The sequence below is a fragment of the Cygnus atratus genome, chromosome 2, assembly GCF_013377495.2.
Source record: "Cygnus atratus isolate AKBS03 ecotype Queensland, Australia chromosome 2, CAtr_DNAZoo_HiC_assembly, whole genome shotgun sequence".
NCBI classification, from domain to species: domain Eukaryota; kingdom Metazoa; phylum Chordata; class Aves; order Anseriformes; family Anatidae; genus Cygnus; species Cygnus atratus.
This window is the reverse complement of record NC_066363.1, coordinates 18,049,562-18,066,969: the sequence shown is the minus strand read 5'-3', so window position 1 is coordinate 18,066,969 and position 17,408 is coordinate 18,049,562. Positions and strand designations below refer to the sequence as shown.

At 40.7% G+C, this 17,408-nt stretch overlaps 1 protein-coding gene across 1 annotated transcript in view; it reads left to right on the top strand.

The window, feature by feature from the left end:
- The window catches only part of GPR158 (G protein-coupled receptor 158), a 195,018-nt gene that overhangs the window by 161,444 nt on the left and 16,166 nt on the right, over positions 1-17,408 (top strand). The window contains 1 exon segment of the mRNA XM_035545429.1: positions 13,526-13,764. Coding sequence (XP_035401322.1) covers positions 13,526-13,764 — 239 coding nt within the window.

Here is a 17,408-nt window from a genome sequence, read left to right as displayed (position 1 = left end):
TCTGTCATGTTGCATGCATGGACTTCAGTATGTCTAGTTCGATTAAATATACCTTAACCTGATTCCTCTCCACCAAGGTTAAATCTTTCTTACTGTGGGCTTTCCCACTAGTCTTGGGCACCCGGGATTCCTCAAAGCAAGTCCTACTAGTAAAGACTGAGGCGAAGAAAGTGTTGAGTATTTCAGTCCTTTCCATGTCACCACCAGGTGTTTGCCCTGTTCAGCAGTGGGCCTGCATTTTCCCTAGTCTTTTTGCTGCTGATACACCTGTACAAGTCTTTCTTGTTGCCCTTCATGTCCCTTGCCAGATTCAACTACAGATGGGTTTTGGCTTCCCTAATCCCATTGCTACATGCTCAAACAGTGTCTTTGTATTTTCCTTGGGTAACCTGGGTCCTTCTTCTATTTCTTGTACACTTCCTTTTTCTGAGTTTAGTCAGGAGCTCCTTGTTCATCCATGCAGGCCTCTTGCCACCTTTGCATGATTTCCTGCACATTGATATGATACCTTCCTGAGCTTGGAGGAGCTTGAAATTTTGTCCCCATCTCTCAAGATCCTGAACTCCACCACTCATGATCACTTCAGCAAAGGTTGTCCCTGACCTTCATGGCCCCAGCAGTTCTTCCTTGTCTGTATGAGGTCCAGCAGAGTGCCTTCCTTCCTTGGCTCCTCAGTCGCCTGTGTCAAGAAGTTATCAGCATGTTCCAGAGACCTCCTAGATTGGCTAGGCCCTCTTACGTTGCCCTTCGAGCAGGTCGCTGAAGACCCCATGAAGACCAGGACTTGCAAACACAAGGCTTCCCCCAGTTGTCTGAAGAAGGCCTCATCTACTTCTTCCTGATTAGGCGGTCTGTAGCAGATACCCCCTAAAGTGTCACCCACATTGGTGTTCCTGACCCATAAGCTCTGTTCTGAGTCATCAGCAGTCATTTTTAAGGACACCATTAACAATGGCTAGTTCAGGAAACAGTTCTAGCTGTTGAGGCACACTCCTAGCAGTATGGTATTATACAGGGCCGGGAAGGCACCAAGTGAGGTTGTTGAGTGTGGGGGGTCGCCCACAGCATGTATTTCTCAATACATGCAGTGTATCTAATTGTTTTCACAAATTTTAAATCCAGAGAGACATTCAGAAACTATTTTACAAGAAGCTGTAGCTTCCTCAGAAGTGCTCGTGATTGACCTAATTAGCATTTTCTTCTGATTGCCACACATATTTACACATACTGAGAGTAAACATAGTTGAATGAGCACTTACCTGGCAATACAACGTGGAAGTTTATGAAAAGAACAAATTTATTCAGATACTGCTGATACTATACAGTGATTCTGGACTACAGCTCTTTGAATTTCCCTTAATTAGATGTTGTATTTACATGTTGTGGTTTAACCCCAGCAGGCAGCTCAGCACCATGCAACCTCTTGCTCACTTCTGTCCAGGTGGAATGATAGGGGAGAAAATCAAAAACATAAAAGTGCAAGAACTCATGGGTTGAGATAAAGACAGTTCACCCAGTAAAGCAAAAGCTGCTCACGAGCAGAGCAGAAGAAGGAATCCAGTTGCTGCTTCCCACCGGCAGGCAGGTGTCAGCTGCTCCCAGCAGAGCTGGGCCCATCACGTGTAGCGGTTCTTTGGGAAGACAAACTCCATCACCCTGAATGTCCCCCCCTTCCTCCTTCTTTCCCCCAGCTGTTACTGCTGAGCATGCTGCCGTGTGGTGTGAGACACCCCTTTGGCCAGCCTGGGTCACCCGTCCTGGCTGTGTTCCCTCCCAGCTGGCAGGGCAGCAGCTAAAAACACCAGTGCGTGATTACCAGTATTTTATTAAAAAATCCGAAACAGAGCATCATATGAGTCTCTATGAAGAAAATTAACTCTATCCTAGCCAAAACTAAAACAGAAACATTGGAAAAAGAACATCCATAGTGTAATTTATCTCCTCCAGTGTGTGAATGTAACTGATCTGCTTAAATAACGATAGTGGCAGTCAGTAACGTGCTGGATTCATAGAGAAATAACATATGGAAAAGCACAGGGATATTCTGCACTGCTGTGTGCTGTGCTGCTTGCACAAGCCAAGCTGAGGCTAATCAGAGCAGAAGATTCCATCCCTCTTCAACAGTTTATCAGATGTCTATTTTATACAGCTGGGGCTTTTTAGTTGCTGGTTTTTTGTTTAGTTATTTGTTCCTTTATTTTAGTATTATAAACAGAAGAGATGCATTCTTCTCATTCTTCTGTATGACTTTGGACAGATTTTCTTTTTTGCTTTAGCTAAGAAACTGCTGTGCACATGCTGATGTTCATTTCTTACACAGTCATCGCTCTACTTGTTCTTCTACCAGTAGGAGTTTTTCAAATACTGGAGTGTGAATGAGGGTGGGTCTAAAAAATTCTATTTTGGTCTGTTTGCCTGTACTGTAGAATTTCCTTTTTTCTAATGTTCTTAGTGAATGCTAAAAGGGAAGCATGAATAAGTTGGGCAATATGGCAGGGAATTTATGTGAGTAGCAGCTTGGCTACCAGCTAATGTCTGTTTGTCCCCTGCATCATCAGCATTCAGAAGAAAAGAGTGGTTTTGAAATAATTAAGGCTTGGAACCTTATTTCATTGTTGCTTTTGAGACATGGGGAATTTACAAATGTAAAATAAGAAGACTACAAATGGAAGGGGAGGGCTGCAGGTAGGGCTGCAACATTTAGAGCCAAATATTTGCACCTTTATGTTGAAGCAGATTTATATCTGATGTTGTTCCTGCATCTTAAGTATCACCTATAATCCTAGGAACTGCACATGAAGCTGCTGCAGGAGCCTTTGGCATTTAACTTACGTGTTGGGCTTTTTATTCTATATGAGGTCACTGCTCCTCCATGTCAGCAACTGGGCTCTTCCTCTCCCTGCTGTGGGAGATGCTTAACACAGACAAGAAACTCAAAACCCAGCTGGACAAGGTCCTGAGTAACCTGCTGTAGTGGATGCAGCCTCAGTCATGAAGGTTGGATTAGACAATCTCTTAACCTCTCCCTTCACACCTCAGCTATTCTGGCATCCTGTGAATTAATCGACCAGAGCAAAAATAACTCCCCAGAGGCCTGATGGGCTTTTGTACTCTTGCCAGTATTTTCATTCCCTTCAGTGTAATCTACTTGCAGAGGACTGTTTTTAATAATAACAATATTTTATCACATGGAAATTTTATCCAAAGAAGTTAGCATTGTTTACGGTCTTGGTTTCCATTGGTGGTGACTCTGCTGTATCTCGTGACAGGTGGAGATGTTCCCAATTTAATCTGTTGTAAGAATGGTTTGAATCTTATCTTTTGCAGACAAGCTGAAGAATAAACTTTCCTTTCAAATACACATGAAGGTCTTGGCCATGATACCTGCATGCACAGACCACAAGATAAAGTTAATATTTATTCCACAAGTGGAAGGAGAACATAGTGCTGATAAAGAGCTTCATTTTCAATAGAGTTGATATAAAACACTGCTGCCTGTCAATCATATTATAAAATGGTTAACATTGATTTTATTAAAGTGAGCACAAAACCCTCAACAAATATTTTCTAAGTATTACAGATGTGTTTCTTTTGACAGTTTTTGACCAACTCCCTCCTCAGGCTTTTCTATACCACATTCCATTAATCTCTGTCAGCTTTACACCGTATAATAATCCTGCTATTTGGATTTGAGAAGGAAATTGTGTCCAGTGGGTGTGATTACTCATTCTTATGCCTCAAAGTATCTAGTAAAATATAGTAGGACAGGCTCTTTTTGTTACATCTGGACTGTTTAACTGCCTGCCGTTGTTGTGAATGTATGTAAATGAGAGCAGAGCACAAAGGCTGGGCCTTTTAATGTGTTGTCAGGCCTCCTTCTCAGTGTCCTCATTGTGGTTGAAAAGAAATGCTGTTTTGGGTTGTTCTTGTTCGTGGTTACTTAACTGAGAGCTGACATATAAGAACTTTGCATGATTAACTTATATGGGCTAGTAGAAAAAGAGATTTTTTCCAGATATTAACTGTATTAATTTGTGAGAAAAGCATGAATCTTGGAAGTTGCACTCATGTAAACCTCATTAACGTCAGCTGGAAATCAGGAACTTTTCTTCTTCGGAAAACCAGGTTTCCATATCTGCATTTGATTAACACTGAAGCAATAAAATTGGGAGGATGTCGTGATGAAAAATGTGAACATTTTTAGGGCTTTAGTTGGATGTGTAAAGGTGCGCGTGCTCCTGGCCATCCAACATGGAAGCAGCTCTGTGAGCCTCTCTCAGCCAGTTCAAAGTAACTTCCAGCCCTGAAACATTTTGAGAGGAGGAAAGAGAAAGGAAAAAACTATGCTCCAAAAGATAATAGGAGGGCATAAAAAATGCTGATGGGTATGAAGATGGGAGAAGTTCCTGTCCTTTCAGTTGCTGATGTTTGCTTCCTGCATCTTTAATAATGGATTGTCATTTTTAAGTGGTGCCTATTAACATAATTTCAGAGATGAAAAGGAAACAAATGCTTGCAAGTCATGTGAGGAGATAGTTTGGTGCCAAACGATGCTCTGCACAGTGCTTTAGTGAGCACTCCACAGACACAGCACCTCTCCAGCTCTCTTTCTTTCCACTGGAACTTTTTTGAAGGCAACATACTTAAAACCACATGTGTTAATGCCAAATCCAGGCAAAGCAAACTTGATCCTTTGTTTTGCTGTTGCCAGCTTTTCATCTTAGAGAGACAGTTTATTTTGAAAAATATTTCTCTTGAACATCCTCCAACAATGCAGTTAAACCAACAGTCAGCTACAGCTTCGACTCCACACACCTTCTCTACAGGAACCTCCTCCAAAAAGGCAATGGGAAGACTCAGAAAATTAAGGTTCTCTCTGACCAGCCAAGGCTTTTTTAAATGAAAAAAATAAAAAAAAAATCAAGACAGCTAGATAAATAAGACCAGAAAGAGCAGTGTTTATACCTAATTTTTCACTTGTGTCCTGTGTCCTTGTGGGGAGGTCTAGATTTGATCCAACTTAGTGAGTTTTGAACTTGCACCAAGCTCTCCACAGTCTTCAGTGGTTCTTGGAAATTTTTTTTACAGACTCCCAGGTCTACTCCATCTCTCCTGCTGTCACCCCCTGCTGTCTTTCAGGTCTCTTCCCGAGCTTGCTCAGCAGTTCATTGACAGACAATGAGCAATGTAATTTCCATCAGAGAAGTCTACTGACCTCAACATTTCCTAAATAATTGTATGTTTAGTATCTTACGTGTAAAACTGACACCAGGTATGACATACAGCATGAAGATCCTCAAGAAAGTTGCACCAGCTTGAGAAGCTGTCTAAGGAGAAAATAATTCAGCTCCTAAGGGGAAATTAATTTTCATCTCCACCTGCAAGAAGAGTTTTCAGAGAAGTCATTTGTCACTGATGACAAACCCAGACTCGGACTCTGTGATTAGATCTTGGAAGTCAACTGGTTTGTTCCTTTAGAGCAGGGATGGGAAACCTTCTCATTGCTGGGGCTGGGGATGCTTCAAACACCTCTACTGGTCTGCACATTGGTGGGTTCCCAGTGATGGTAGCCAGTAACTGCCCCAGTCCATGTGAAACGGAGAGAGAGCCACATCTGGCCTTCAGGCTGTGGGATCTCAGATCCTGCACTGGAAAAATTCATAACAGAATCACACAATATTATTGTAAAAGCACTATTAAAAGTTTTTAATGTTGTTAAAGTAGCTAGTAAGATGGAGGAGATCACATAAAAGGAAATTTGATTTTCTGGTGCTTTAGTATAGAAACTTGCTATGTAATTAGAGATAAAAACTCAGTAAATTAATGAGATCTTTTTATTGAAAACTTTTTTCAATCCACAGTGTAGCACACATGAACTAATAGTTTCAAGAAAGATAGTTAGAAGCCACATGTTCAATGGGATACAAAGGGGAAAACAATGAAGCCTCCATCTATGAACAGTAAGATATTTCATTTATGAAATTATGGTTACGTTGTTTTCTTCCATTGCTGTGCACTGCTCAAAAAGTAAAGGATACAGTGATCTGTAAATATGCTATTAATATATAGGTCAGTCTTCACAATAAAGCACTGCTAGGAGAGTGAATTGTAATTCACTCAAATCTGCTAGATTTTTGTTTATTGTTTTTTGAAGCTGTGCATTCTTCTTATATATTACTTTAATAAAATAAATAGGTTAAATTCATAAGAGCGGTGAAACATGTAGTGCATTTCTTGATTGCTAAACCATCTAGTCCTGTTGAAAATCTCGTTTTGTTTTTCTTAAAACAGCAATTCTTCCAATTGTGCAAATGGATCACAGGATCTATTGTCATTAGCTTAAAAGGAAGGAGGTATTTTGCTTTTGTGACCACATTCGAAATGTTGAAAAAGTACTGTCTTTTTTAAGTTGGGCTTATCATTCTCTAATCAGAAGTGCAGTGCTTGACAGTGAACTAAGAAGGAGCAGAAAGGAAAGAAGGTCTTTCTGGATCAAGCCATGTAACCACCCCCAAATTTACTTTGGTCTGGATTTGGGTTTTATCCATGGCAAGACTTTTGCTATCTGTAGTGTGCCTATCTAACAACTAAAATGCAAGCTTTGACATAGAGTTTTGATCAGCTACCTTATTGTCGGTCACTAGAAAACGCCTCTGACATTCAGAGAGGTTGCTGAAATTGTCCATGAGTGTTTTCAGCAGGAGAGAGTGCCTGTGTGGAGCAGCACTAACAAGGAAGGGGATTTGTGTCGTCCCCACTGCTTTTACCCATCAGCCTTTGTTAAAGCAAACATTGTCAGCCTGGAGCAGGGGGGGAGTTGGCTTTGTAAGTTCAACTCCACTACACCCTGTGAAGCAAATTTTGTAATGAAAGTCTTGAAAATGTGCTTGACCTGTTGTAGGAGAGGATTACTGGGAGGCAGTGCTTGAATGTGTTTTCACAGCGTAAGCTTCCTGATAAATAGTGACTTTGAGATCTTTGCTGCTGCCTATTCTGAAAGTCTTTGATAGGGGTAAAGGACTGAATGGCTTTAGATTTACAAAAAGTTAATCATCGCTTGATGATTTTTAAGAAGCAAATAATTAGCTTAGCGAAAGCTTGTATAGCCTGAAGGATTTATAATCTTTAGACTGAAGTCCTAGCAGCAGGAGTCTTAACGATATATGAATTAAGGTTTCTGCCACAGAATCACCTCAAATTTGAATGAAGAAGAGCTCAATCAGGGTTGGTTTGCTTATGGAGAAAAATGTCTGAGGAGCTGACCTCATTTTTAACAAGCGATGGATATAATTATTTAAACGTATCTACCAGGAGGAAATTATTGAAATGGTTCTGTTAACCATTTGGTAGCAGATTCAGGGAGAGGCGGTGTTATGCCTATCCCAACATCCTGGGTTTTCAGCATTTTAGGAGTCTCACATAGGATTCTGTGGTCACGAGCTCTTGATTTTGGTGCCCCGAAAGTAACTGTGTGACATAACCTTAAACATGAGTAACTGGCAAACAGGAGACATGCCACTGCTAGTTGTCTGGGGTCAGAGAGATGGGCCCTTATAGCATACATAGCCACCATCACAGTGCTCTGCAGGAGCTCTGCGTGGTCAGGGCTTGACAGCAGAGGGTCAGACACTTCCCTGGCATTCTGCAGTCCTCCTAATCTCAGCAGGATTCCTGGGGGCATTAGTGCATTAAGTGGTTTATTAGAAGAGATAATTAGCACAAAGCAGCTGGGGATTTCGTAAATAAGGAGACTTGGTCTGCATCACTGAAGCCTGGTTACGTGACATGGCACATCCCCAGTGGAGCCTTCTTACTTCTCAGCTCCCCAGTGCTTGGCGCATCCACCAGGATGGGCAAGTCCAGCTAAGGAATTGCCACGGCTGATGGGACCTACCTGAATGGTGATTAAAACAAAAGCACTTCCAAAAGCAACACGCACACACAGTTTCAGTGCCTCCTGGCATGGGAGCCAGCAGCCAAGCAGAACAGGTGCGCGCAGCAGGGCAGTGAGCTGGGGAGCGAGGAGGCACAGGGGAGCGACAAGCACCAGATGATCTGTCAAAGGACTCCAGCTACAATCCCTGGAATCAGCCACAGACAGACAAAACTTTCTGATCTGTTCTGCCAGGAAACTGAGCTTTCCTCAGGTGGGAATTTAGACTTGCAGGTGAAAGAAGAAAAAAAAGCGTATGTACGGCACAAAAAGTGTTAGAATCTGGGGTACATTTAAAGAAACCACAGATCATTCAGTGTGCTCATTCCAGGCTTACCCACATACTGACAGACAAAAGCTACTTCAACTCAATACATTTTCATCAAAGCAAGTCATATTTTTAGACTCTTTCTGTATTATTAAATATAGATGATACTGAGAGTCCAGTGGTGCTCATATGGGAATGAGTGAGAGGTTCTGATTGCAGTGGGGAACTATTGGACTGCTTTTTGCTCCTCATACCCTGAGCCTTCCCTTCAGCTGCCTGTGATTTCCTCCCATAATTTATGACCTTCCTCATCCTGGTCAAACTCTTGGAAATTATGGCAGCACAGTTTATCTCCTATATATTGATCGAGCACTGGAACTTTCATCAAAGCACTGGAGAATGACCTTTATAACATTTTAGTGGCACATTATATATTTAGTCCAGTCTTCCTCCATATGGTATGAATATGACTATTTTTAAAGGTACAGTGAGATACATATAGTATTAAAACTAATCTAGGAAAGTACTATATTGAGTATGTTAGCATTATGCCATGACCTATGGGTCTTTGCTTTGCTTACTAATGGTAGTTTTTAGCAGGCACTGAAATAAAATACATTTTTAACTCATCTTCACATTCCTGCACAGCTATGATTTCTAGCCATACATCTGAAGTGTTTGTATTACATTAATTTCCTGTAATAGAAAATAACTTTAAAACTCTGTGGAAAGTATCAAGGAAACTATACTATCAAAATCACAGTTTTGAAGGTAAATATAATTTGTTAAGGAAAAAAGGATATCACTGTTTCCCTGATCACCCTGTACTCAAGACTATTCCGTCAGTAACTTGTAAATGTACTGTCAGGATGTCTTCAAATATTCATTAATCACATAGGATGTAAACTCTCAGAAGTATTCATACACCCAAATAATTGCCAAAGTTATTTTTCTAATTTGTGTACCTTTTCACTGGTCAGGACATGATGATGAAAAAAGAGTAGATTTATATTAGACATTAGAAAGAACTTATTTACAGTGAGGGTGGTGAGGCACTGGCGCAGGCTGCCCAGAGAAGCTGTGGATGCCCCATCCCTGAAGGTGCTCAAGGCCAGGCTGGATGGGGCTTTGGGCAACCTGGTGTGGCGGGAGGTGTCTCTGCCCATGGCAGGGGGTTGTAGCTGGATGATCTTTAAGGTCCCTTCCAACCAGATTCTGTGATTCTGTGTGTATGATGCTGGTCTCGCCGTGCCATTTTCACGCTGTTGACATGACAGCTCTCAGCCCAGGTTGCTCAGGTTTAAGATGGCCAGATTAAATAAAGCAAAAAATCATCCTGATTTCGTTGAGTTTATTCCATGCTGGACGTCCTGCCTATTTTTTGCTAAGGCCTTGAGAAATTACTTGGGAAGTAAGTAAGACAAGACTGATTTGGAGACTTTGAGCTGAGATGTGTTTGAGAAAGCTGTTTGTTTGGATCTCTTAGCAAGATTTTATCCTTTATAGCCAAGAGACAGTAACTTGTGGTATGAGTGCATCTAAATACAAATTGTGAGGTCTTGGGCCCTCAGTGTTGATGCTGTTTCTTCAGTCATCTTCCTTGATGTAGAAAAAAAACCCCACACTCAGTATTTGTGTGTGTGCATGTATGTGTCAAGTGTGAGGTGTGATTTTTCTTTGTATTGGCACGGTGCCGTACATGGGCTGTAGGTACCTCTTCTCTGTTTTCAGCAGGATCACATTGGTTTGCAAGCTCTAAGTAACTAGTCTCATGTTCACTGTTACTCCAGAAGAAACAGATAAGATGTAATCCCTCTCCCGTAGGAAGTCAATATACTGCATAAGAGCTCTTGACCCTTAATCTTTCTGATGTAGCTTTCATATCACAATAAAAATCATCAGTCTGGAACAGAACAGTTTGACAGGATGACTCAGTAAAGCCACAAAATGACAGATACTAGAAATAAAAAGCAAACAAACCGTGCCAGGTCACTGCTGTCAAAGCAGGACCCTTCACCTGTTGTTCCTTCCACTTACAGAGTCAGCTCATAGTGTGAGGACCATGTTTTCTGTTCACAGGGTGAATTATTGATATGACCTGAAAATTTAGTATGATCTTATTTATTTTCTAAGATTATACATTACGTCTCAGGACATACTTTTTGCAGCAGCAGCCACATGCTTTGGCTGCAGTCCCTAAGCTGATGATCCCAGCTGGATCTGTGAATCAGGGTGCTCTGTCCTTTCATTTCTGATCACTTCTCCTCCTGTCTTCTGGGCTACCCTTTCCTCTCTGCTCTCAGTATTTGCAATCAAGACCTCACCTTGTCCAGCTATATAGAGCCAGGCCAAAAAAGAAAAAAAAACCCCAAACCCTCAGACCATATAGCTTAGGTGGTGCAGGCGGTAGAGTTGGGGGTTACCTTCAGTAGTTTCCAGACAGTTCATTCAGCCTGAACTGTCTTCTTACTCTGTTAAAAGGACAGCTATTGCATACTGGCTTTAATGCTGGCTGTAGCTGTCTGTAGGTCAAAGCTTTGCTTAAAGGCAGCTTTTAACGTCTTCCAGCAAAGTAGGTGGAGCACATCACAGTGTGATGTCTGATCTGCCTGTAAACAGAGCTGACGACATTTCACTGAAAATGATGATTGGATTATTCAACAGCAGTGCATAAAAGTGCATTGCATGTGCTGAACAGCTTTAGCTGGGTAAAGAGCTAGAAGATGCTGAGGAGGATGGTTACATTTCCTCTTCTGCCTTAGATCAGAGGCAATACCTCTCAAACAGTGCCAAAAGCTTCTCACGACCAGGTGTTTTGGGGCATAGACAGGACAGGAGGAGGAGTTTTTTTCAGTTGGTATTCCTTTACTTGATACCCATGATTAAACATCAATTTGTTCAGGAATTTGAATCCAGGGCTACATATATATTCATAAATTAAGTAGCATCTGAAAACATTCCTGGGTGTTGGAACTCCATCATCTGGGCATATTTAATTTCTTAATATAGGTGTAGCCCAGAAGCTCTATATCTTAATTCCCTGTGAGAAATAGATACAGTGAGAAAAAGGATGACTGAGTATTGTCTACCAAGAACTCAGGGCAGAGATTTGAACCACCTTTCTGATGGAGAGCACCAGTCATCAGACAACACACAGTTCCTAGGCAATTTGGTCTCATATCACAGCAGTTAAACTTTCATGGTAAACTTAGATAGTATATGAGTCAGAGGTACAGGAAGGAGGATGGTGCTCCAGCCTGGTGAGTAGGGATGTTTTCAGGAGGGGAACCTCCTGGGTACGTCTCTGCTTTAATACAGGCTCAGTAACATGTAGGGGAGACTGAGGATGTGTCTGTCAGTGATGAGGTGGTGAGCAGTGTGAGTTTGGATTTGCATTGCCACAGGACGACGAGGGAATTGCAACACTGGACCTCATGTTCTGGTTGAGCACTTTCATGCCTCAGCCTTTGGAAGGGAGATTTTCAACATCGCAAGTCTAACACAGCTTTTCTGACAGCTCTTCAGAAAAATATATATATTTTTTTAAATAAATTAGAGGTTAGGTTACATGTAGGCCTATGTTTTGAAGATATAAATGGCAGTGGTGATGGATGTCTGTTTTTGTGAAAAAGATGAGGGAAAAAAAGAAATGCAAATTGGAGGGGTTTTTGACTGCTCTACTGCAGAATGTTATTTGTTTCACTCTACTTAGATCAATAAGTAGACAGGATACCCCACTCCCCATGAAAGATGTTTCACAGTCAGCAGTTAATGAGCTAGTACTGGAAAAAATTTAATGAGCCCAGGCTTGTTTATGTCCAGAAAAAGTTCACGGTTCAGTAGAATCACCCAGAATTGCCTTTGGAGAGCCAAAATACAAAGAAAAGAAAACTGTATTGCTGTTCTCACATAGTTTGTGTGATTTCTCTAATTCTTAAAGCTTCATAAACATGTGTAGTAAGGTTTTTCTCAAATGGCAAACAATAGCAGTGAAAAGATGGTGTGTCCGATTTCATCACAAAAAGAGTATCTTTTTCCTTCCTTCCTTCCAAGAAGCTAAGTATCGATTGTCATTCACAACGTGGAGGAGGAAAACCTTTGCTCATATTGAATTTTAATGTTCTAAAAAATGAACATTTCCTGGCACTGCCTGGAACAACGGTGCTGTGGCCGATAGAGGCAGAAGGAAATTGTCTGCCTCGCCTCTGTGGAATATTCTGCCTATCCTTCCTGAAGTCTTTGGGAACCTGCTTCAGATATAAAACACTTAGCATCTGGGAAGGGAGAGGAGAACATCATTTACACGTGGAAGGATCAAAACCTGTGACTCCCTGCGGAGTGACTGTTGGGAGTGAAACAGCTGAATAATGTTGAACATATTCAGATCTCTGGCTTCACCTAACGCACACTGTGAAGGCTGTGTTTGTAGTCAAATGCTGATTCATTTTTATGGATGTGGAAAAGACTTTGTGCTTTTGCCTTTAAAGGCACTGCGTTGTTGTTTGTCTGAGAGGCAGTGCCAGTTGCTTCTGCTTCCTTTTAGACAAAAATAAGCATGAATATTAAACTGGAGTGTGATTTTTTTGCTGAAAGTGCAGGCCTGGCCATGAAATGATTTGGGATCTGGCTGAGGAGCTTGGTACACTGCAAATATTTGAGGGCTTTTAAAAACTCAACTTTATTAAAAAATTAAAGTTTCCTAAACCTCAGTGATAATTAGTCCCATGTGGATATCAAGAGTATTCAGTGGTCATGCTCACACTCAGGAATCTAGAACTGGAGTGGCTTTGAGGACAAAATCACTGAAAGAGTCCACGCCTCACTTTGAAAGTGCCTTCCACAGTTACCTCTACAAGGAACAGGATGTTGTCTTGTAAGCATCAAAGTCTATGGGAAGAATATCAAATAGGGGGATTGTATGATTTGGGATGAGCAGACAGACAGCATCATAACAAAATAAAATCTCACACATGGTTGCTGTTTTATGGATATGACCTTCCCTTTTTCAAAGACAGAAGTCTTCCACTGGGAGCTGGAAGGTAGAAAATAGCCAGACAACACAGCATGTGAATGCATGTCTCTAGCATAAGTATAGCTAATATTTTCTATTAGTGCTCTGTAGCACTCTCTGGGCAGCAATCAGTTCCATTTAAATATGATGAATATGAAAGTAATAATGTTTCAAATTTTACTCTTGTACATACTGTCAAGGGAGAGAATGTTGATATATTTTTTTAATAGTCTGATAGTTAAATAAAATGAGAATCTAATTCCTGCAACACAGTTAGTTCTCTTTTTAATTCTGCCATGTCTGAATTTTTCAGGGTTTTGAAGGTATTCCTGTCCCGAACTGCTCAGCGTATTCCATACATGACAGGTGGGCGAGTGATGAGGATGCTGGCTGTAATTCTCCTGGTAGTCTTTTGGTTCCTCGTTGGCTGGACTTCTGCAATAACCCAAAATTTGGAGAGAAACATTCCACTCATTGGCCAAGGGCAAACATCTGACCACCTGATCTTCAATATGTGCCTCTTAGACCGCTGGGATTACATGATGGCTGTTGGTATGTTCATTTTCTAGCTTACCCTCTAATGTCTAAAATAAGGTTTAGTTGCCTTTTCTTTACACTTTCCTTCTTGTAGAATATCTTAAAGCTTTATCAGGTTGCATAACATCACTTGAAAAACATCGAGGATAATGAAATATTGGCATATATGGTTTTTAAATGGTCTGAGAAGTATAATTAAAATATACTGAGAATTTTATAACTTTCAAAGGTTTGTAACTTGGATTGTAGTAACAAAGTGATTGGTGCTCAAGAACTGTCATATTTGAAGGCAGAATGTATCTAGCTATTCTACGCTATTACACATGAGAAATTGTGGCAGGAATAACAAAGGCTTTGTGCTTCTGCACCACAGAACTGGACAGAGCTGTCATGTGAAGAGGAGAACTTGCTAGAGCACTCTTTCATAACTGCACAGAAATTAGTATTAAAGTAACAAGAATAGGAAATGCCCATCAAACTTCCCAACTTAACATATTTGCTAGATGTGCCATCAGTGCTTGGGATAGGTAAGAGCTAAAAAATGCCACCCTGCAGAACTCTGTCATACCAAGGAGAAAAATAATACATTTTTGTTTCCTTTATTTTAAAAGTGGTTTCCCCATGCCAGGGTTCAGTTATACAATGTAACATACCCTTTCTTGGTGGCTGGACAGCTTCAGAGCATCTGTGCCTAGAGCCCTTGTTTCCAGTACTACGTAGGTGTGCCACCCACCGTCTCAAATATGTCCGTGTTTCGAAATCTGAAGTAAAAACTTAACTTTCTGCCCTTTCCTTGTCTCCCCTTGTCTGTCCCACTGACAGAGCTCTGCTGGTGAGGATGAGGGAGAGGTAATGGGGTGTCCTCCTTGTGAGAGTGAAGGTGAGAAGGATAGAAGCAGCCTGTGGATATTAGGGGTATTTTCTCTGAGAGTACTGTACAGAAGGCCAGTGCATAGTAACACAGCCATTTTAAAGGACAAACCACTGCTTCCGGCTTCACCAAGGACTTTCCATGGGTCTAAGCTGCTCTGTCCCTTCTCATCTCTGTGCTCTGCTCTTCCCTCCTTCATGTAAGATCTCTCAGGCACACTGCTACCTCATTTGTGAGCGTACTCATGGGTAAACCACACAGAGATGAGTATAAATGAGTACATCTTGAAATGTGTCTCAATCTGGGTCCTTTTGTAGGTGTCTACTGATAAAATATAGCTATGCTTTGCTATAATGCAACAGTATAATCACCAGAGATGTTGTGAAATTAATAACGAAAGAGAATTAAATGTAGAGCATGGTGTCATCTGCACTGAGCTATTTTGGATGAAAATTTTACTGCATTTCACAGCCAGTAATACAGTGTAATATTATTAAAACTTTGATACCAGTGGTTGTTGCATAATGGCAAACAAATGTTTTTATTCTCTTGATCTTACAGCTGTGCTAGTAAACTGAATAACAACTCAGATCTTAATGGCTAAATATTACCAATAGTCCCCTGTTGTAAGAAATGATGTAAATTGCTGTCTGCCTAGTGTTGGAAATAACAGACATTGGTTTTTAAGACTTACTTACACCTAGAGGGGGTTTTAATTTTTTTTTTTTTTCAAAATACACCCAGGGGTAGTAGAGGCAAAACTGTTTCTCAAGCCTGAACAAATTTGGATAGAACTTCTTTTGTTCTGTCATTTTGCCTTCTCATGCAAACTACTTTATAAGCAGAGTTACATTTGTGCAAGTCTTCAGTAAACTGTGGAATCACGAGTGATGCCAGGATTTGTACAGCTACAGGTCTGTACTGACTTGTGTGTCTATACACATATCTGTGCATGTGCACTTTAAGGTGTTTATTGTTAACAGCAGTCTGAAAGGCTTACAGACAGTAGTATCTACTTACAAAACCAGATACTTCATATCAAAGAGATGTCAGGAGAAATACACGTAATACAAAACCCCTCTTACTCCTGTAATTGACCGGGAGCAGCCTTGCAAAAGATTCTGTTACAAATTAATTGATAGATTATGATATTTCATTTAAAATACCAAACTAAAAATGCTGGATGGTAATTTATGAAAGGTTTGTTATTTCATTTAATTTAGCCAGGCATAAGATTTGTTACAAAACTATTGAATATGTTGGAATATATGCCAAATACCAATTCCAATATCTCACTGTTTCAATCTGCTGTCAATGTCTCACTGAAATGTGGAGAGGGAATTTTCAAGGTCACAGATTAGTGAAGTGAGAATTAACAAGGCTCTGTTAGAAAGTCATAATGAGATGAAGCCTTTATGCTACCAGAGATTATTGGAGTTAGGATTTATGAAGCATTTTCCATACTAATCACACTACTTAGGCTCCATCTCGAGAGACTTTTATGGCAGTGAATGTTTTATATTTACATTTCCATTAAGTTTGAGAGGATGCTCTCTTTGAGTGAAGTAAGGACTTAGACATAAATGTTGTCACCATTTCTAACATTGCCCTCTGTGCTTTGTGATATGCTGATGAGAGAAATTGGCATTCAGTAAATGCTTGTTTTATCTATGTAATATAATGTAAGTTAGTATGCATTTTCCTCGAGGTTGGATACTTGTGGGTATTTTATTTGTCACTTGCCTAGATTCTTTTATTTCCTTTGTATTTGTTTGTGCATCACTTTAGAGGCTGTGGCATCTGTCTCATTGACAAGCTGTGGCAGCATGGATCACAACCTGAGACTTTAGAGAAGGACCTGAGGGCCTGAAAAAGCTCATCCACAAAGCTTTTCTGTTATGGCCTGAATATATTCTATGCCTCTACCTGCCACAGCCTGATTCCTGATTTCAAGTTAGAAAAAAAGCAGGTGAAAAACTTGTGGTATGTAATGGCTCACAGTGTCACAAATCAAGCTATAACTCTTTATCCTGAGGAAAAATACATATAAGCAAAACAAACATCAGCACAGTATTTAAAAAAAAAAGTTTTCTACAATCTGGAAGAAAAGCAAAATAAGTTTAATGTGCAAAGCCCCTGGCAAGAGAGAAAGCTAGGCAGAGAGGTAAACATGCGTGCACAAACAGCAATAAAAAGCAGAGGTGGAGTCTTGGCAGGTGGATGATCCTGACTTCATTGCAGCTAGGGTATTACCTAATATAGGTAGCATTTGAACTGTAGTTTTTAAAAATTCCCACATGCACCCTGTGTGCTTTTTTTCAATGTTTTATTTAAACCAGAAGTAAAAGGTAGGTATTAACCAAATGCAGCCAGGTACTTTTCCCCAGCACCTGTGTGGTTCCCAGCTGGCAGGAGCAGTGCTCCTCTGGCTCAGCTGCCGCACTAGCACACTAATTGGGAGCTCAGGATTTGGGTCCTCGTTATCAAGAGAGTTTCAAACACAAGGCTCTGTCATGATTACTGAATGCCCTCAGCCAGGAAAAGGAACAAAGTAAGCATTTCAGTCTGTGTTCTCAAAAGAGTTCCCTCCCCCTGTTCATTTGATAATATTTAACCTATATAATCTTTGCATCTAAAGAGGGGATGAATTGCCAGGACAGGCTCTGACAGATTGGGAATTAAGACCGTCCATACAGTTCTGAGTTAGGGCATTGTAATACAGCCTTACAAAGCCCTTTATTAAATTTTCTACAGGCTTTCTGCTGTATTCAGTGAATGAGTGATTATT